This window comes from Carassius auratus, chromosome 18 (genome assembly GCF_003368295.1).
Source record: "Carassius auratus strain Wakin chromosome 18, ASM336829v1, whole genome shotgun sequence".
NCBI lineage: Eukaryota > Metazoa > Chordata > Actinopteri > Cypriniformes > Cyprinidae > Carassius > Carassius auratus.
In genome coordinates this window covers 3,242,856-3,264,966 of record NC_039260.1, presented here as the reverse complement: position 1 = coordinate 3,264,966, position 22,111 = coordinate 3,242,856, and the positions used below count along the sequence as shown (strand labels likewise).

At 35.9% G+C, this 22,111-nt stretch overlaps 1 protein-coding gene across 3 annotated transcripts; it reads left to right on the top strand.

Moving 5' to 3' along the window:
* The first annotated feature begins 482 nt into the window (after positions 1-482).
* iqsec3b (IQ motif and Sec7 domain ArfGEF 3b) lies at positions 483-21,138 on the top strand. 3 transcript variants are annotated; one of them, XM_026287067.1, is made up of 15 exons: positions 483-1,099; positions 3,305-3,379; positions 6,207-6,324; positions 6,421-6,729; positions 7,940-8,601; positions 11,538-11,699; positions 12,627-12,749; positions 12,891-13,057; positions 14,458-14,597; positions 16,106-16,231; positions 16,350-16,449; positions 17,169-17,327; positions 17,745-17,834; positions 17,915-17,955; positions 20,576-21,138. In XM_026287067.1, exons 1-15 carry the CDS (start codon positions 621-623, stop codon positions 20,984-20,986), a joined length of 3,162 nt encoding a protein of 1,053 aa, XP_026142852.1. In that variant the 5' UTR covers positions 483-620; the 3' UTR covers positions 20,987-21,138. The 3 variants fall into 3 exon arrangements, with proteins under 3 accessions (XP_026142852.1, XP_026142855.1, XP_026142854.1); XM_026287070.1 differs by having other exon boundaries at positions 20,635-20,788; XM_026287069.1 differs by having other exon boundaries at positions 20,593-20,788.
* Positions 21,139-22,111: the final 973 nt, after the last annotated feature.

Here is a 22,111-nt window from a genome sequence, read left to right as displayed (position 1 = left end):
ATTTTAATTGATGCTTTGGCATTATAGTGACAAACAATTATGCTGCGAATAATGCACTCGGAAAATAAGGAGGAAAAGAACTTTAAATTTAAATTTGCAGCAATAAAGCAAGAAATGTATATGCCATAGAGATGTTTTCATTTAAAACAATTTTTTATCGAAGATTAAATGGCATACAAACTAAGGATCCATGTCGAGGTACATACAAGATACATTTTATAATGAATTATTAATTATTAACAACAAATAAATTAAAGATTCATATAAACAGAAAAGAAATGAATAAATAAGCATATATATATTTCTTATCATTCATATATTTAGGAGATAAATAAACTAAGCGAACTCTGATATTGCGCATCAATTACGTGCCCTCTGACGTCCCTTTCGAACGCGGCCCCGCCCCCTTCAATCCCGTGTTTTGACATCCTCGCATCAGCACCCCTCCGCGCATCCCTTCATGCGCGCTCTGGGCACGGAGGTGGAGGCGGGGGTCTCTCTCTCTCTCGGTTCAGCCATTTAAATATCAAGTCGTGCAACTGGTCAGGGGTACTGACACCAAGACGCCCCGTTTGGATCGGATAATTTATCGTCTTTTTTTAAGAGGAGCGTCGCACGGGATGTCGAGCCTCCTGGAGAACCCTCTGCAAGCGGTGCTCTATCTGAAGGAGCTCACCGCCATCGTGCAGAACCAGCAGAGTCTGATCCAAACCCAGAGATACCGGATAGACATACTGGAGCGCCGGCTGGAGGATCTAGCGGTTGAGAATCGGCATCTGCGGGACTCCAGCAGCCAACACCGGCATCCTCCCCGCTATCATCCGCCTCCGCCCCCCCGGTCCTCCAGCCTACCTCGAACCGGCAGATCCGGGACCCCACCGGTCCAAACCCAGCAGCAGCAGCAGCAGCAGCAGCAGCAGCAGCAGCAGCAGCAGGCTTCCCCCCTGGACATGCAGCTCGTTCCAGCGGGACCCAGCAATGCCAGTCCAGATTCTGCTGATGAAGATGATAATGATGCTCAGGACCCCTGCTGTCGGTCCCTGGTCCCACAGACACCTGCCACCTTGTGCCGAGCGGTGGGACTCCCACGGTCATCTGAGTAAGTTCTCATCGCACGTTCAACAAATCAGTCTTTTTCTCTAGTAAATCATGAGATCGGTGAGGCAGATTACATGCGCCATCAAGATTACATAACGGGAATTTCACTCTATGTAGGCCACAGTGAATATGCAATTGCACATCAATAACTCCACGATCACACAAGCATGATGGTTTATATCAATAAAATCATTCAGCATGGTGTTTTTGAGATTGTGTGTGTTTGTAATCTATCAGTGCTTAAATGCATGTGTGTGTGTTGCATTCTTAAATTAACCGCACACTCTAAAATGGAAGAAAAATGATTATAGGTCAGCATTAGTTCAGCACATTCACTCTTTCCAGGGCAAAAGGTCTTGAGAAAAGAGGTTTTTAATGGACCTGATTATTTTACAGCAAGAATGCATTTTAAAAAGCACTTAAAACACTCTATTGGTATGCAAACACACACACATACACACACAGAGATTTATGCGTAAAGTTAGGCTTTAAGTGACATTCCCATAGTGCATGTGAAGTTGATCCGCCAGCTGGTATCTAATCCACAGTAAAAGAGAGAAAGAATGAGAGATTCAGAGTGTGTGTGTGTGTGTGTCGTCTATTACGACTGCTCATCTGCTTCAGTGCACATCTCATGCTGCATTTGTAGAGTACTCCCTCTGTGTGTGTTTATGTGTGTGTATGTGTATGAACCCCACAAGCAAAACTGGAATGATACATTCCGCTCTGATTTGTTTAATTGTAGCATTACCTTATCCTTTAGGGGAAAACACTTAGTCCTGAGTCAGAGAGCATATTACCTTGTTGTGGGTTTGTTTCTTATTTGACAGAATACATTTAGTTGTAATTTAAGTGTGATATGCTCATAACCAGTGAGTTTTAGGGGCCAATTATGTTCATGCACGCAGCTAATTAAAGTTAACCTCACATCACTATCCTCGATGTGTCTGGTTATGACAGGTATGTTTTGAGACTGTTACATCTTTATTAGTGAATGAGACCAAGTGTTTGCAATAGACTCTTTAATAGTTCATAAGTAAATGAACATATGCTGAAAATGTACTCACCCTCAGGCCATCCAAGATATAGATGAGATGTAGATGAACATCACTTGCTCACAAACGAATCCTCTGCAGTGAATAGGTGCCGTCAGAACGAGAATCCAAAATTTTGATAAAACATCACATTAATCCACAAGTAATCCACATGACTCAAATCCATTATTAAGATATTTGAACAAAATACTTGTGCTCTATCCATCATTTTGTTTTCTTCATTAAAAAACTGAATCAGAAGAGAAATATGCACAGACTACAAGTGAAAACATCGCAAATTGGATTTTGATGTGAGAGGACAACATAGAGGAGGAAGCATACATGTGGATTAAGGGCTGGTATTTTGGTCAGAAGTGACTATTTAAAGACACCCTCATGTCATTCCAAACTGGCATTCTTCTGTCGAACATAAAACAAGATCACAAAAATGTAGTGATGCACCTTTTTAAGCAAGAAAGATGCTGGGACTTTTACATACAAAACAGAATATTAAATTAATATTGAATATTACATAATCACAATAACAGGACTGCAAGGAAGTGATATGCAAATATGATTATATTAATAGCACTTCACGTTCTCGTCTTATGCTGTAGTGTGAAGAAAAGGTATTTGGTGTGCTGTCAACAAAGAAAACTCATCCTGAGCTTTGAATTTCCCCGGACTCCTAAATTACAGACTAAAGTGTTGAAAATGTTAGAGAATTCAAATAAATCAGGAAGTTTGAATTGTGAGCAGCCATTGCTTTATGATTGCCAGCATGAACTGTTCCCCCAAGACTCAGGCTAGTGGTTCTTACCTGCTTGGTTTAAACCTAAAACCGCAGGTATGTTCTGTTTGTAGAAATCTTTCCCGTTTAATTTATGACTGATGGATGTGGCTCAGTTTATTACTTAATCTATATCGAGAGTGTGTAATCCAAATGAATGCAAGTTTTCTTTGCAAATACATAAATATTAAATGTATGCCTAAATCCTCTTTGAGTGTACATCTGAGTGCCCAATAGTCTGAATTCGGAAGCAAACCCAGTTGAGAATCACCACACTAAGCTTCAGCAATGTCTATAAGTGTTCAAAGAGAACAAATTAAGAACCATGCAAATAGTATTGCATTGCATTTAATTGCAGTAATGTCGATTTAAACCTTTACAGGAGCCAGACCGTCCTGCACCAGTTCTGCTGTCCCGCACCAGAGGCCCCAGAGGGAGACTCCCTAACCTGCTCCAGGTGAGGATGACACCTTATGTAACGAGCCAATCAGAAAAGAGTTCTTTTTTCTAAATGCCAAACAAACTAATTGTACAATATGAGCAAGTGAGGCAGTAAGGAGAGTGTGAATCTACTTGTTTTCCACAGCTGTCTGCATTGCTTGAGTTTTCTTTCCTTGAATGGTAGTGGTTTTCTGTTTGCGGCCACTGTTCTGTTGGCCTGAGGCATTCTGGGTGATGGGATTCAAGCTAGCGGAGTGTAAGTGTGTGTGTGTTTGTGGCAAAGAGAGTTAGTGCATGCTGCAGGTGTAGTTTAACCCTCATCCGTCCTCTGTCTGATAGACTGGAAAACTCTCGGCATGGATAAGCACCATCACTCAGGTGGAGAGAGAGTGTGTGTGTGTGTGTGTGTGAATGCATGTGTGAATGTGGCAGTTCTGCACTATTTTGGGAACTTCAAACCATCTGAGCTTTGTTGACTGCATATTTTTCGTTGCCAACAAAATAAAATCTTAAAAGCTCTTCTTAATTAAACAGCACATGTTAACTGTGAACAAAGTCAGTTCTAAAAAACAGAAAACCTATACTTTTGTGTCCAAATTTGAAGAAATCATGACCTCATCTTTGCAGGAAACTTATAAAATAGAAAATGCTCATTATTTTTTGACCATCACAGAAAGCTCTGATTCCTATTTTCCCATTTTTGTGATAAACATTAAAGAGCTTTATTTCTGCAGAAAATCTATTCAAATTTTGTGCCAGTTATGGCCTGAATGGTTGAAAAAGGACAAAAAAAGGAAAGGAAGAACCAAGAAAAGCATGCATTCAGAGTGCATTTTGTTTTTCACCTGTAAATGCAATGTACAAAATATTTTGTTAAATTGGTGGTAAAAAACTGGCTGCTGTGGTTGCTAGAAATTCACTGTAAAAATACAGTGACAGTGTTTCCTGTATAACAGGATGCCTGTATAATTGAAAACTTAGAACATATATTAAATTTATTGATGTAATGTTAATACACCAAGCTACTTAAACTACCGAAATATGCATCAGACCAATAAATAATGCTGGTGGTTCATTTGAAAGCCACTAAAAAATTAATCTTCATACATTGTTATAATTAAGTAAATATTTTTACTGTAACATTTTTACTGTATTTTACAGTAGAAATGAAGATTTACAGTGTAGAAAAAAATGTAAGTGGATCTTGGCAATGCACACCTTGGTTTTAGCATTTTTCTGCGCCGTAGGGTGTTCTGATGGTCTCTAGGGTGTTTTGGGTGGCGAGTAGGTGATATCCGTAGCTCCAGTGGTGTTGGTTCAGTGGTGAACTGAAGTTTAACGCTCATGGTTAGATGTTTGTTTAAATCACTAACTGTAAGCCTGAGTAGGCACCACTAATGAAGTTTTATTGATGCCAGTTTTAACGATGAACAGGAGAGAGCAGTTTAATTCTGCAAAAGCCTATCGTGATAGTATGCCAGTTATTTCCCAAATGATCAGGAAATTGGGGGATTGGTGGGAAATAAAAATATATGCATGCAATAGTTTCTCACCTTTTATTTGCACAGATCGACTGCATGGGTTTCTGCTTGATGTTGAAACCTGTCGTCATTCACAATCTGTTTTTAAACAGCTTGAGAGTGGGAGAGCATGTTTATTGAGTCATAACACAGAAAATGACATCAAACTCTGCTACCAGCATCACATACTCTCTCACAAAAAGAGTGATATCACATTTCAGTTTGAGCTCTCAAATTAACTGCGCAGCGACCTAATGATCTGTAGTGACCATCTGTTTTCACTCTCTTTTAAGGTTCTGCTGCATTTGTTGTCATTGCTCAGAGGCGAGGAGTACTTGGCCCATGAAAGATGGAAAACCCTGCTCTCTGCTCCTCGTGTATGAGTGCTTACAGAGCTTAAGTGGCCTTTACTCCAGGGTAGCGGCTAATGTGCTGACAGTGAATGTGTGTGTTGTAAACCCATGTCTACACTGAGAGAGAACCTGGAGAAAATGGAAATGGGCTTGAGCCTTGTTGTTAAGCAGAAGAACCATACTTTGTGACAGCTCATGATTTAAACATCTGCTTTCCACTCAGTAATGCTTTTTCAGGAGCTCAATATAAGAGGAAAATGGCTTTGTCATGCATGGGGTTACGTAAGATTGTGTGGGGTGCTAACCTCAGAAATTTGGTTTGATTTAGTCTTTGGGTTTTGGGATTTATGCAAATACAATTCATATTTTAAATTATGTTATTATATTATATAATTATTATATATAAATCATTTAATTGTAATGATTTAGTGTACACACACACACACACACGATTTAATGACTTGTATATACTAATTACATAAAACATTATAAAGATAAATTTATATTAAGATAAAAGTATAGAAAAAAATTCATTGATTTTAATATGATGATATATATATATATATATATATATACAAATGTGTATGTGTATACAGAACATGCAAACACACAAACACTTTAATATTTTTTTTTTACAATTTAATTTTTGTCTTATTGATTCAGTGAATAGTTAAAAACCCCAAAATGAATAATGGTAGTTCTATTTTAATTTAATTCAATTTTTGTTGTCTCATTCAGTGAGCAGATTCTGACAATTAATTGATGATTTGGAAAGATGATCTGAAAGCTTCACTTTGATTACCTCATATTTCCATGAAGGCGGTGTTGAATCTGAAATCTGTGAAAGCCTGCATGCAGTAATTAAGCAGAGTTAATTAGTTCTGAGTGTGCACTAGGTTCTGATCAGTCTAGATTAAAAGACGGTGAATCTGGGTCAGCCACTGCTCACATGTGTCATTTGAAACCGCAGCTCGATTCCTGCTGCAGGAGAAGAACAGAAAGATGAGAAAAAAGACGCCCAGCATGACGCGCCACCCTGCTCACATCCTCCAGAATATGAGCTCTCTCCTGATCTCAAACAAAAACAGGTACGACCCAACGGACACGCATCTGTACAAAATGATCTTTAGATATAAAGAGCATGAAACAGTAAGTTAATTATGTATCTATCTATTTATCTGCAGATAGAGGAACTGGAGCAGAAGTACGGTGGTCCTCTGATTTCCCGCCGAGCGGCCTGTAAGATCCAGACAGCGTTTCGTCAGTACCAGCTCAGTAAGAACTTCCAGAAGATCAGGAACTCTGTTCTGGAGAGTGGGATCCCGCGGCGCATGTCAGTGCGCAGGGTCCGGGTGCAGAGGGATGGGTTTTCTGCTGAACGGGCGCTGATGGAGGGATGTTCTCTCATGGGCATCCCGCTCACACACTCCACCTCTCTGCCGGTGGCCACTACAACCACACTCACACACCTGGAGGACACATTCAGTGAACAGGTACAGCATCAGCATGTCCTGTCTATCCAGCATAATTCTATTCCAGTCTTTCAGGAGGTCAAGTACACAAACAATTCTGTTCTATTCATACTGTTTTATTGTTTGATTCTGTTGCATTTGGTTCTGTTCTGTCTTTTTGATTTTATTCTGTTCCATTCTACTCAAATATGTTGCTCTATTCTATTCAGATGTTTTTTTTTCATTTTATTCCATTCTAGTCTATTCAAACATTGTAATTTTCTGTTGCATTCTGTTCTAATTCATTTATTAATAATGAACATTCTGTTCAAATAAGCTATTATGTTCTGTTATAGCCTGTTCTTTTCAAATATGTTGTTCTGTTCTATTCTATTAACATGTCTTTTTTTATATTGAATTCTATTTCAGTCTATTCAAATGTTGTTGTTTTCTGTTGCGTTCTGTTCATTTTCATTTTATTCTATTCTATTCAGTTCAGATATGCTGTTCCATACTATTCAGTTCTATCCTGTTCTATTTAAGGTTGTTCTGTTCTATTGTATTCCATTCTATTTGTTTCTTTTTCATTCAGTTTAATTGTTGATCTTTTATTTTGTTTTATTCTATTCTATAAAAAATGTTGTATTCTGTTATATTTTCTTTTATTCAGTTAAAATATGTTCTTATACTCTTGTAGTCTGTTCTGTTCTATTCAGATATTTAGTTCTGCTCTATTTTTTTTTATACATTTTAAATATGTTCTTTTCTGTTGGATCCTGTCCTGTTGTGTTTTATATTCTGTTTATATTTGGTTCTATCCAATTCAAATATTTTATGTTCTATTCTAATCAAATATATTGTTCTATTGTATTCATTCTATTCAGTTTTATTCAAATGTGGTCATATTTGGATTTATTCTATTTGGTTGTCTTCTATTCAGCTTAAATGTGATGTTCTCTTCCGTTCGCTTCCATCTTATTTGGTTCTATCCAATTTAAATATCAGTTTTTTTGTTTGCTGTTCTGTTGGATTACATGTTCTGATTATATTCTATTCAGTTTAAACATATTGTTGTATTGTTTTCTATTCAAATATGGTGGTTTATTATATTTTCATTATATTCAACTTGATTCAGATTTGTTGTTCTATTCTCTTCTGTTCTATTCTAACCTGTACTATTAAAATATGTTGTTCCAGTCTCTTCTGTTTTATTCACATGTGTTGTTCTGTTCTATTCTATTCTTCCTGCCAGGTTCAGTCATTAGCGCGGTCTATTGACGAGGCTTTGAGCAGCTGGAGTTCTGTTCGGGACGGGGAAGGAGAGAAGTCCACCGTGGCCCCTCCCTCTGGATCCCATACCGAAGGGGTCCTGATGGACCCTGAAGCCCTACAGGATTCCACACAGAGCGGCTGTGGGGTGAACATACCCCGCAGCGCCAGTAAACTCATGATGGCTTTCAGGGATGTCACTGTTCAAATTGACAACCACAACTTTCGCCTCTCCTCCTCAATGCTGGAGTCAGTATCTCTTGGTAACGGTGTATCCAAGGAGACCAGCTCAGAACCCCAAACTGGGGGACAGAAAGCAGGCCAGTCGGCATCAACAGCTACGACAGAGCCTGAGTTTCCAGCTCCGCCACCCAGTGAGGAAGAGACAGAGAACCAACAGCCAACCGGAAGGGATGGACCGACAGCAGGGGCGGGACTGGAAGGGAAACTGACCAATCAGATTGCACCAGAGATGGCGGAAAACAGCTCAGAGCCCGTCAGTAGCAGCAGCACCTCGACATCAGCGTGTGAGACGATGATTTTGTCTTTGCCCCGCCCACATTGTCAGGACACGCCCTGCGGCACGCTTTCCACGGATATTGCACGCAAACGCCTTTACCGCATAGGACTCAACCTCTTCAATGTGTGAGTAAAATGCTAAAAAAGTCAAATGTTTTCATTTACAGTGGCTTTTTTGGTGTGTTACAGGTTTTACTATGTTTGATTGTCTCAGATGTCCCACTAAGACAGTCAAGTCGTCATTATTTACACTGCGTTTTACACTGGAGATTGTGTTAAAGCAGCTTTACAATATTAAACAGGGAGATAGTGTGTCAGAATGTGCAGATAAATCTAGTGCTATTATAATAGTTTTTGTATACAATTTTAGTTTTCATTTTTCATTCTTGCTTTGATATTTTAATACGTATTATTCATTTCAGTTTTAGTAATTTAAATTTTAGTTACATTTTTAGTATATTTTGTTGCTTTGACATTTCCTCTCTGTTTCTATATACTGTAGTTTTATTTCGGTTTTTTAGTAATTTTAAGTTTTAGTAACTTTTGTTGTTGCTTTGACATCTTGTTCAGTTTTTTTTTAATTTTTCTTCTATTAATTTTTTCTACATTAATTTTTATGTATTTATAATTTTAGTACTTTAAAATTCATTTAATTGCCAAGGCAACATTTCTAATTTGTAAGTTTTTCAAGTAATATTTATATTTTATTTAAGTTACAACAACAGTTTTAGTTAAAACCTGCTTCATTAAGGGATATTTTCTTTCATCAGTTTGAATTATTAATTATTATTATTATTATTAATATCTGCGTCTTGTCTTTTAAATCCCAATTCAATTCTGCAGAATTGCAATGTGAAGATAAAGAAGTTGTATTCAATTAGAAGAAATTCACATAACTGTCATAATTAACTGGAAAAGCAAAGTTTGTCAAAGTAGATTTTAAATTGACTTGTTAAAAACATGTTTCAAAGTTCTAAAAGAAGTATATAATTTAAAGGTTTTTAGGCCTTACAAACAAACCTATGATAGAATTATTTAAATTACTAACCCTAAAGAAAAGAGCTTTTGTTTGCAGGGTTAGTTTAAACATGACTAAAGAGTTGATTGCATTTTCATTATATTTGCTGATATATATATATATATATATATATATATATATATATATATATATATATATATATATATATATATATATATATATATATATATATATATATATATATATATGCATGCGCTTGCTCATGCATACATGCACACATACTCAAGACTATATTATACTCCCTCAGGGGTGATTGTGAGGCTCTTTCTCTGCTCCATTTTGTGTGTGTAGCTCTTTCAGACAAACACACACACACAAGCAGAATAAAGCCAATCCTCAGAGGCTTCAGAGTGCATCAGCACTCAATTGAAATCTCAGATCAGATTCACTTTGACATGCTTGACGTGAGTAGCCCCATGGTTGCCATGGTAACCAGGTGATCCACACACACACACACACACGGTTTTACTCAGACTGCGACTAAGGGACACTGTTGTGTTTATGGTTTCTTTCAGGATATATGTGAGGAATTTATTTTTATTTTTTTCAGCTATTTGCTCACAATGAGTAAGTCGCGTGTAGCTTGTTTAGGGTGGTGTATGTGTGTGTGTGTGTGTGTGTGTGTGTGTGTGTGATTGCATGTGCGCTCGTCAGTATAAGGTTGGATGTGGCCCGTGAAGATGTTCAGCGTGCTGGAAATGATGCACAACTCAGTGATGTCATCTCATAGTCCAGTACTAAACAAAGCTAGGAACAGACAAAGACAGAAAAAGAAATATCAATATTATTATTACTAATAATCTCCAGAAACAAACTTTCACTGGGATCCATTATGACATACTGAACACCCTTTGTTTTATTCATTTTTCCATAAATCCACTTACAATAAGGGGGAAAAATAATGAGATTATGATTTAAAACAATGGTATTCTAATGTAATATATTTAAAAATGTCATTTATTCCTGAATTGGTCTTCAGTGTCACATGATCCTTCAGAAATCATTCTAATATGCGGATTTGCGAAATATTTCTTATTATTATAAATGTTGAAAATAGATGTGCTGCTCAAAAGTTTTCAGTTTTTTTTTATTATAATATAAATTTTTTTTAGGATTCTTTAGTAAAAAAAAAAAAAAAAAAAAAAAAAAAAATATATATATATATATATATATATATATATATGTATATGTATATGTATATATATATATATATATATATATATATATGTATATGTATATGTATATGTATATATATATATATATATATATATATGTATATGTATATGTATATGTATATATATATATATATATATATATATATTTTTTTTTAAGTAATTTAATTACTGTCACTTGATCAATTTAATTAATGCATCCTTGCTGAATAAAAGTATTAATTTATTTAAACAAATCGTACTGACCCCAGGCTTTTAAAGAGTAGGCTAGTGAACATGCATAAATGTAAGCTGCTCAGTACTGCTGTTATTGACTGCTTGTATAGATGTTGTGTTGCACGTGCATCTGAGGAACAGAATGTCAGCAGGATGTTTACTGACGTGAAAAGAATAATCTGCATTTAAAAACTGTATGCTTGTAGCTATGATCATCTCTCTTATTATATATATAAACCTGTGCACATGCACGCAGTCCTCCTCTGTTTTTTTTTCTGGAAACAATTCAGAACTTTCACAAGTCCAGACTGAATGCAAATAGTTTCTGTATTTTCTGCTCTCATTTTAGACATAAAAAAGCAGAAATAGGTTAACTGGTTTCTTAAAAAAAAAAAGCATTCAATAATGCTTAGTTAAGATATGCTTTTGGTCAAAGTTCGATAACAAATTACACTGATGTTTTCTGATGTGTTTCAAAAACTTACACATGAAAACATTAAATGTACTTGCAGTACATTATATCATTACATATTATAATGTTTGCTAATTTTTCTATTGAACATTATTATAAAGTGTTAGCTTCTTGAGAAAGAGAAAATCGGTTCTCACCTGCATCCTTCTTGATCTTCCTGCAGTAATCCAGACAAAGGCACCCAGTTCCTGATATCCAGGGGCTTTATTCCGGACACAGCCATCGGTGTGGCTCACTTCCTGTTGCAGAGGAAGGGCTTGAGTCGACAGATGATTGGAGAGTTCCTGGGTAACAGCAAGAGGCAGTTCAACAGAGATGTGTTGGAGTGAGTTGTCTACATAAGGTTTTATGCACCATAGTTTTTTCCTTGTATCACAGTCATTATCCTCTGAAGAAGAATTGTAGTCCTAAATCATATAAAACATTTATAAAAAGCTCTGAAAATTAATTATATTAGTTGAATGAAAAACTGCTCTTTATATAATCTGAATGAGAGTTATTACCAGGTAAGATTACATTATAGTTTCCAGTGTGCTGGAAAAATAACAAAAATATGTAAATACAGTAGACAAATGATGTATGAGCATAACAGGAAAAAATAGACAAAAAGTAGTTACAAAATAGTTAAATATAGTATATATGTATATTTTACGTACTTCCATATAGTAGCATTTCTAAAATGTAGTATAGTTTAATTAAATAAATATAAAATATATTACTATGGTTTATCTTTTATTGTATTTGTAACAAATAATAATAAACTCTTTAGTTCTCTTTAATTTAATTTTCTTTCATAAAAAAATAAACATCTTATAAAACAATAAACAATGTACATTTCACAGAATATATATAATATGTACAAATATGCTATTTACTCAAAAATAGGTAAAATTATCAAGATTATGCTTTCTGTTTGTTTGTTTGTTTGTTTTTGCGAAGAAAGTCAAAATTGTCATTGCCAATAAATCTAAATGAGAAAATATTAACACAAATATTAATAAACTGCAGTATTAATTAACAAAATTTATGGAAAGGGAAACATTAAGATGAATGAATCTACGTTAACTGCATTAGCTTATATTACCCAACGCATGAATATAATCATATCCAGGATTGGGGGTTATAATTTAAAACCCAACCACTGAAGGTAATAACTGCACATTTTCTTTTCTTACCGTGCTGGAGCCTCATAAATTGGGCTCTTCATTTAAACCGAGCACATTTGTGAGATTTATGTGCGCTCTCTCTTCAGCTGTGTGGTGGATGAGATGGATTTCTCCATGCTGGAGCTGGATGAAGCTTTGAGGAAGTTTCAGGCTCATGTGCGAGTGCAAGGAGAAGCTCAAAAAGTCGAGAGACTCATTGAAGCATTCAGGTGAGAATCACACACACACCAGTGCTGGAAATTAAGAGTCACTTCTTAGATGCATGTCATTTTTGCAGAATAACTGGTAATTTTATTTTTTGGGTGCAGAGCATTGACTATTACGCACATTAATGTTTTTCTTTCTTTCAGTCAGAGGTACTGTATGTGTAACCCTGACGTGGTGCAGCAGTTTCATAACCCTGACACCATCTTCATCCTGGCCTTCGCCATCGTTCTGCTGAACACAGACATGTACAGTCCCAACATCAAACCAGAGCGCAAGATGCTTCTGGAGGACTTCATACGCAACCTACGAGGTGTGTTTATGTGTGCTGTTAATTAAAACTGGAGCCTGTTGGTGTTTTGAGGTCAGGGATCGGATATTTGATTTTAAATCTTGCCAATTTTAATCAGGTTTCCATCTTCCATCTTTTTTATTCGTATCAAAAGAGACATTTTGATTATCTCCCAGGAGCGTAGGCAGTGTGTGTCTTGGATGGATTCCTGGTCTCTGATCAAATAGTTTTTGATCTGTTGCCTACTTTCCATAGTTATAACAAATGCATGCGGTATAAGAGAGCCGCACTTTAAAGTGAGATGTAAAGACATGGGGACTGGAACAAAATCAGAGCACGCTATTAGTGGAGCTCTGGTTTATGATGGGTCTTTTCCATAAGCCAAATAAATCCTCACAGTGGCACTTCTGCTTTTTATGTGAGCTTATTTCCACATTGGAATAAATATATATACTTTTTATCTCACAAGTCAGACTCTTTTTTTTGTGAGTTTCTCACAATTGCTAGTAATAAACTCATTTTAATTCAGACTTTTTTCTCAATTCTGAAGTAAAATTTTGCAATTAATACCTCACAATTGCAATAGGCTATATAAATGTGAAATTCTGAAAAAATTTTTTTCAAGTTTATAAACCTGACTTTTTTCTCAGATTTTCACAATTAATAACTTGCAATTGTAAAAGATTAAGTTGCGATTCTGAGAAAAAAATGAAAAATTTAGTTTATAATTCTTACTTTTTTTCAATTTTTTTTTAGGAATCCTAAATTTACGTTTTGCAAATTAATAACTCGCAAATGTGAGATGTAAACTCAGAATTCAGATTTTTTTTTTAAAAGCCAGACTTTTTTTTTTTTTAAGAGAATTACGAGTTTATATTTTGCAATTAACAACTCACAATGGTGAGATATAAATTCAAAATTAACAAAACTCGCAATTCAGTAAAAATAAAAAAGTCTGAATTTGCAAATTTCTAAATCGGACTTGTCTCAGATTTTCACAATTAATAACTCTAAATTGTAAGAGATTAACTCTTAAAAATGTAGAATGTGTAGAATTTATTATTATTTAGAAAATATAATTTTTTTTCTATGAATTCTGAGTTTACGTTTCACAATTAATAACTCTCAAATGCAAGATGTAAACTCAGAATTCTGATTAAAAAGTCAGAATTGTGAGGTTTGTAGTTTTTTTAAGATAATCTGAATTATGAGACGGTAGAAAAATATCTGAATTCTGCATTATAAAAACTTTGGCTTTTGGCTTTCCACAGCTTCTCCATATATTTTGGTCCTTGTTAACGAGATGCATTCCTATAACAGAACAGGCAATACAGAACACTGGACAGTTTTCCAAATTAAACTATATTCATGCATTCCTTTTTAAATGTTAGAAGTTAATAAATAACTAAATTCCCCTTCAGGAGTGGACGATGGCGCAGATATTCCACGAGAAATGCTAGCTGGGATTTATGAGCGGATTCAGCAGAGGGAGCTGCGCTCCAACGAGGATCATGTGACTTACGTTACCAGAGTGGAGCAAAGCATTCTTGGAATGAAGACGGTGAGTCACTTCATACACAAAGGTCATGTAAATGTGAAAAGTGCATCAGCTTTCAGTTCAGTTTTCAGTTACAGATTTGAAAAGGTGATTAGAGACAGTGAGATGTCGGACCAAAAAATTGGCTTCTCAACATCACATTTATTAGTGGGTCTTGCTGAACCAAAGATCACTCACACTAGTGTAATGACTTCAACAACCTCTAACACTAAGTATTGAACTTAACCTGAACCATTTGTGCCATACAAATGACAAGAGATTCAGCTTTCTTCATTTTTAAGGAATTCATATTTAGAAAGTGTAATGACATTTTCAAAAGATGAGATTAATTTACTGTATGTTAAAATAAAAAACAGTTTTTGAGAAAGGTATACATATTTCATATTTCATTCATTATTTATACAATACTCTATACAAAATGCGTCTTTTGCATCTTTAAGATTTTTAACTCCATGTTGTCGTATGTACAAACAGTCACTGATTTAAATCTCACAGCTAGTTGTAAGCTTGGATCGGCGTGAATAGGACTACACTGGTTGGTTGCATTATGTTTTTGATTCACTAAAAAGATCCGGAGTTCAAGAGTTCAAGAGTCAGATTGTTGGTTATGCTATATGGTATGTTTTTAATTCACTAAAAGAATCTGGCTCATAAGAATTATTCATTCAACAATCAGACTGCTTGTGCTGTATGCTTTCGATTCACTAAATGTTTGAGAATTAGACCATACTGGTTACTATGAATGTTGTTGATTCACTAAAACCAATCATTTGTTCCAGTATCAGACAACAGTGGTGGTGCTGTATGCTTTTGATTCACTAAAGATAACTGGCTTATAGGAGTAACAATGATAACAATGGTTACAATGATTGTTTTTGAGTTACAAAAAAAAAAACAAAAAAAAAAACTGCAGCTCAAAAGAATCTGTTTGAGATTCAGAAAACACTGTTCTGTATGCTTTTAATTCACTAAAAAAAAAAAAATCTAAATTCTATATTTTGTAAATGATTCTGAAAATAATTCTAGAATCCTATTGTTCTATTCAACAGAACAATTCATATAATAACGTTCAGAAGGTAAACAATATTTAATATTATAAGATTCATGTGCAAGTCTAAAACTTAAGTTTCTTAAAAACTTATATTACCCCAAAAACTTTTGCCAGTCTCAAGTTTGATAAACATGATGAGGTATAAATAAACTTTGCCCATTACAGTTTCTGGTCATTAATTTTTCCCACCTCTCTATGCTAACAGCTGTGTGAATGAATTTATCAGTGCGTGAGCTATGAAAACAGAAGACTTGAGACTAAAACTGCTCATTAGTTCAGTGCTACAATTTCAGATTTCACATGACAGCGCTGCAAAACATTCTACCTCCATATGAAATATTAATTTCATTCTTCATCCCATACTGCACCAGACGCCCCTCTTTTCATTTCCTGTGCTGATGGAAACTGCACCCTCTGAATTGACTTCACCCGATATTTGATCTGTCTCTTTCTTCCTCAGATACTGTCGGTTCCTCACCGCAGGCTGGTGTGCTGCAGTCGACTCTATGAGGTCACCGATGTGAATAAACCACAGAAACAGGCCTCGCATCAGAGGGAGGTGTTCCTCTTCAATGACCTGATCGTGGTGAGAGAGAGAGAGAGAGAGAGAGAGAGAGAGAGACACACGTTCATACCTGGAAACAGATTCAAACATGTACACAGAGAACTGAAAATAGAAAATGATTTTTGTTTTGGGACGTTAGATCCTCAAACTATGCCCTAAGAAGAAGAGTGCTGCCACATACACGTTCTGCAAGGCCATGGGCTTACTGGGAATGCAGTTTCATCTGTATGAGAATGAGTGTAAGAGTACAAACACACTATATATATATATATTTTACTATATTAATAACTATGGTAAAGAATGTAGTATAGTTAGGAGTTTTTAACTGCATGACCATGAAATTACTACAGGGGGTCCATGCACTGACAAGTAAAAAATAAAAATAATTCTAAATGTAGGTAATCTGTTAAATTGCATTTTAATAATCATAAATATTACTAATAAATAAACCAAAAAACTTTTATTTCACCTTATATCTGATTGCTTCTGAAGAATCCAATATGAATATTTTTCATATGTTAGTTTGTTAGTTGTTAGTTTTTAAACCCAAGTTTAGATGTATACATTTCTTTCTTTCTTTAAATAAAAAAATATATTTAATAATAATAGAAACAATGCCTTCCGAAAGGCAAAGTGTGGTTTTTGATATCAGCATTAATCAAAAGCAAAAATTTGCAATTCAAAATCTATTCATATAGCATCTCCAAACGGTTCTGATTCGTCTGTTTTTCTGTCAATCAATCAGTGAAGAATAATAAAAATGAATAGATTATTATTCTGCAATAATCTTCAAAAAAATAAATAGCTTACTGTGAAGTGCATATGCTGCCATTAATATGCAATCAAAAAGAAAATCACTATTATCTTTAAAGGTAATTGCAATATAATGCATGTCAATAAAATATATTTATTTTTATTTAATAAAAAACTGAATCTCAGTGTGTGTTTTCTGTCACAGATTACCCTCATGGCATCACGATATTGTCTCCGTTCTCGTCTGAGAAGAAGCAGGTGGTGAGTTTCTGTTCTCAGAGCGCTGAGGAGCTGCTCAAGTTTGTAGAGGACCTGAGAGAGAGCATCGCAGAGGTGGCAGAGATGGAACAAATACGGATTGAGTGTGAGTGCATTAACTGCAAGCTCAATTACTCATGTTCAGATGCTTTAGGATATCGATAGTCACATTAAACCTGGACGTCCATGTTCTGTCAGACTATCAAAATCTAGAGACCTTTGACTTGGTCCAGTAAGAAACCATTTAACAACCATCAAGAACACCCCAGCAAAAACACAGCAACATGCAAAGCTTTTTCAGTTTAATATCATTGAAACAGAATACTGTATATAATAGAACAGTCCATGTTAAGTTGTTTTTTAGCGCTACAAATAATTTCAACATTTATTTCTACCATTTATAATTACCTAAAAGGTTAGCTTGAAATATAATGAATTCTTTATATTCCTCAGTGGTTTAAATGCCACGGCTGTGGGGATTGTTGTGGCAGTCATTAATGTGAATTATTTATGTGGTTCTCAGGGGAACTAGAAAGACAACAGGTTGTGAGAAATCAAACTAACAAGAACGGCACACAACTAGACATCCATGCTGGACCTAGTTCTGCTTCAGGTACACACACAGATACTTGCACGCGCTTTTCACAACAGTATGGCTGTTTTTGATGTCTTGTGTATCTGTGTGCCTTGCAGGGGAAGACTTTTATGAGAAAACTGGAAGCAACACGGTAGAGGTTTGCATCAGTAAATCGTGAGTGCAGTGTAAAATTATGTTCATATTCTGTGTGCATGTGCACAGTGTCCTCCAAAACTTGGGAATGCCCTCGGCAAAGTGAGGTTTGGATAATATCAGCATTAATGTTTATCATTTTTCGAGATGTCTTTAGTGGTGCATCGATAAGGGATGACTCACACTAGGAAAGTATGTTTTACTAAAAGAATTGTTCACCCAAAAATGGAAATTTGCCGAAAATGTACTCACCCTCAGGCCATCCGAGATGCAGATGAGCTCGTTTCTGGAGAGATTTAGCATTAAGATCACTCGGATCCTCTGCAGTAAATGGGTGCCATCAGAATGAAAGTCCAAACAGCTGAAAAAAAATAAAAATACTGTGTGTTTATAAGAAACAAATCCGTCATTAGGACTAAAAAAATAATATATTAAAATATTAATATAATAATATATAATACTTTAATGCATTTGCACCATAAAATGTTGAGTATTTATGCTGATATCGTACCATTTTAAAGCCTGAGGTGTTTTTAATTTTTTGGGGAACATTGTAGGTGGAGACAGCACGTTTGTAGTCTATATACTTATCATCACTATCTCCTTGCAGAATCAGAGATAACCTTCCCACCATGCCCAAACTCCCAGCCCTTTACCCTTTGACCCCTGCGCTCACTCGGTCCATCTGAATGGAGACACCCGCCCTCGGTGTCTTCACTGCAATCACACACCACTGGTGCAGAGCAATAACAGCACTGCCGCCCCCCAGAAACCACCATTCACCGCCCCTCACTGTGATCTATAATCTATGGCTTTTGCTGACTGCTGTGTTTTAATGCTGCATACAGCTGCTGTTGTTGTGGGGTGAAATTCTTAACATTTAAAAATCTGTAGTGGAATTGATGTCGACAGGGTGTTCAAGTAAGAAGTACATGTGCACTGTAAGTCAAGTCAAGTAAGTAAGTCAAGTACACTGCTGTTTTTAACACCGTTAATAATAAAAAAAATATATGTGCAGCAAATCAGCATTTCAGGTGAAGAATGGAGTAATGATGCTGAAAAATCAGTTGGCCATCACAGGAATAAATTACATTTAACAATATATTAAAATAGAAAATATATACTTTAAACTGTAATAATATTTCATAATTTTACAATATTTTTTGATCAAATAAATGCAGATGCATGGAGAGACCTTTGAATAGTATTGTACATTAGATCACAGAATAAAAAAAGTTCCCAAAACCACTTGCCTACCAGAGAGGGGAAAAATGTTATTGCTTGTGGAATAACAAAGATAAGATTTGCAATGCACGCCCAGAAACACCATTGGCAATAGCTTCAATAGCTCTTGCACTGGAAGTCATTAAAATTCAAATACTTCATTAGAAAGAGCCGAAATGAAAGGAGCGAGCCGAGGTTACTGTGGACAGACAGGCTACACGAATGTGCTTTCACCAGATGCACAACACGTATACACATGCAAACAAGCTCTATTAGGCCAAGGTGCAAATTACCCAGCATGCAGTAAGGACCCTAGCTGCCAAGCGTCTAGGCCCTCGAGGGGCACTTCAATGCTTCTGACAGAGGGATAAAAATATAACGGTCTGATTAGCAGTGCAGTAATAAAAGGAAATGCATAAGATAGCAGTTAATTATCCAAATCACGGCCGTTTAAGAAGGAAGTCAGCGTCGCCCGCTTTCACCCACTCCCACCTCACTGTATGTACGTAGTCATGCTGTGTTTTCCTGCGTGCTCTGGCAGATTTTTTGGACTTGTTTTATCACTTACAAATAAATCAAATTCAAAGAAGAAAAAAAAAGACAAAAATAGGTTTCTGCAGAAAAGAAAAAATCTGTCATTGCAGTAGGACAAAATACACTTTGAGTTTTATAATTTATAATTACAAAATATTGTCAAATAATATTATATTATTACTAATATTATGATACTAATATTACTTTCCATCATGTGGAGTTTTTTATTTCAATTGTGTATGTCTAAATAATCAATTTAATGTCAAAGAACTTAAGCAAAATAATTGTTTTTCACAAAATCTGTAATGTTCTGCTTGGATGTGTTAAAACACCCACAAATGAAGCAGAAAACATCTGAGTCATGCTTGCATTTTCTTTTTCCACTTGTCATTAATTCTAACCTTAAAATCAGGATTAGGTGGCTTACTAATGGCTATCAAAAACAAAAATGCCACGAAATGCACATATTTTGTGAAAAAGCGTGACATGCTAGAGCAAAACAGCCACTATTTTTGGAATCAGCACCTCAAGATTAGTAAGAAACAAGTATTGGATTTCATTCAGCAAATATGATGCAGGTCTGTGTTATTTATATACTACTACAGTATTTATTAATATTTAAAATTTGCTTAACAGCACAGTAATAAAAGGACATGCATATGAGTTAATTATCCAAATCACTGCAGTAGGGCATTCCCCCACTCCAACCGCACTGTATGTATGTATGTATGTATATATGTGTGCCGTGTTTAGCCGCCTGCATGCTCTGTGGCATGGCCTTGTCGTGTGTTTCCGCACCAGAGGGCCGTGAGAGTGCAGCAGGCCAGGCTGATAACGCTTCCTGCTTCTGGCTGTTTCTAAACTAGGTGTCAATTCACAACAGGCTCCAAACGTACCAACTCAGCTCTCCTCTGGCCCCACCCAGCGCTCAGCAACACCTGGCCGTCCTGCCTAGCCCCGCCCCCGGCTCCGCCCTCACCATCTCCCCCGATACCCTGATCCAGTGCCAGCAGATTGTGAAGGTGATCGTCGTAGACTCTGCTGGGCGTGGCCATGTGGAGGCATTCCTCAGCCACAACCCCGCCCATCGTCTCATCCAATCGGCTGTCTCCACGCCCACCAGGTCACGGGAGGCAGGCAAACAGCAACAGCCGCCCCTCCCTCCCCCGCCGCCTCCTTATCATCACCCGCATCAGTTTTGCCCCCCGACCCCTCCGCCTCCACGCCACCTGCTGAGCCAACGCAGGTACTCCAGCGGGACACGCAGCCTAGTCTGAACAACACACAGATTGGTTAACAGCTGTAAAAGGGACAGTTCACCTAAAAAGAACAATCTGTCTTCATTTAATCAATCCCATGTTGTTTCAAACCCATATGTGACCCTGGATCACAAAACCAGTCATAAGAGTCAATTTTTTGAAATTGAGATTTATATCGCATCATATCATAAGCTTTCCATTGATGTATGGTTTATTAGGATCAGACAATATTTGGCCGAGATACAACTATTTGAAATTCTAGAATCTGAGGGTGCAAAATAATATAAATATTGAGAAAATCACCTTTAAAGTTGTCCAAATGCAGTTCTTAGCAATGCATATTATTAATCAAAAATTAAGTTTTGATATATTTATGGTAGGAAATTTACAAAATATCTTTATGGAACATTTTATTTTTGGCATAAAAGAAAAAAATATCATTTTGACCCATACAATGTATTGTGAGCTATTGCTATACATATACCCATGCTACTTATGACTGCTTTTGTGATCCAAGGTCACAAATGCTATTTTCTCAGAACACAAAACATTTTGAATAATCTTTATACAGCTTTTTTTCAATACAAAGACAATTTATAGTTAAAAAACACCATCAAAAAACACAATTGAATGCAATCTGTACAATTTGTGGACTCTGAAGTCCTCTGAAGCCATATGTAATTTAATGCCCATAAAATTTATGTTCACTGGAAAACTAAAATGACCTTTCACAGAAACATTAAGATGCATTAATGTTTTTAATGAAAAAAAAAAAAGACTGCCCAGTGCAGCAAGACAAAATTTACTTGTCTGTGAATACAAAGTCTTAAATTAATATTTTATTTAGTGTTGTTTCAAGTAAATTTATTTGATGTCATTAATATATATATTTTAACTGGATTGTAAGTAAAAAATAGACAAAAAATATTTGTTAAGATTAGGATATTTTGAATTTTAATAAGTGTTAATTTGCCAGTGTTATTTTGTATTATTTATATACTATTATAATGAAAGTGACGTGACATTTAGCCAAGTATGGTGACCCATACTCAGAATTCGTGCTCTGCATTTAACCCATCCATAGTGCACACACACACAGAGCAGTGAACACACACACACACACTGTGAGCACACACCCGGAGC

What these genes read in the sequence shown, in the direction of transcription:
- iqsec3b (XM_026287067.1), top strand. Translation starts at nt 621, where the DNA reads ATGTCGAGCCTCCTGGAGAACCCTCTGCAAGCGGTGCTCTATCTGAAG. An exon ending in GACTCCCTAACCTGCTCCAG is followed by an intron (nt 3,380 to 6,206) that starts GTGAGGATGACA and finishes TTGAAACCGCAG; the next exon opens with CTCGATTCCTGCTGCAGGAG. An exon ending in CTTCATACGCAACCTACGAG is followed by an intron (nt 13,058 to 14,457) that starts GTGTGTTTATGT and finishes ATTCCCCTTCAG; the next exon opens with GAGTGGACGATGGCGCAGAT.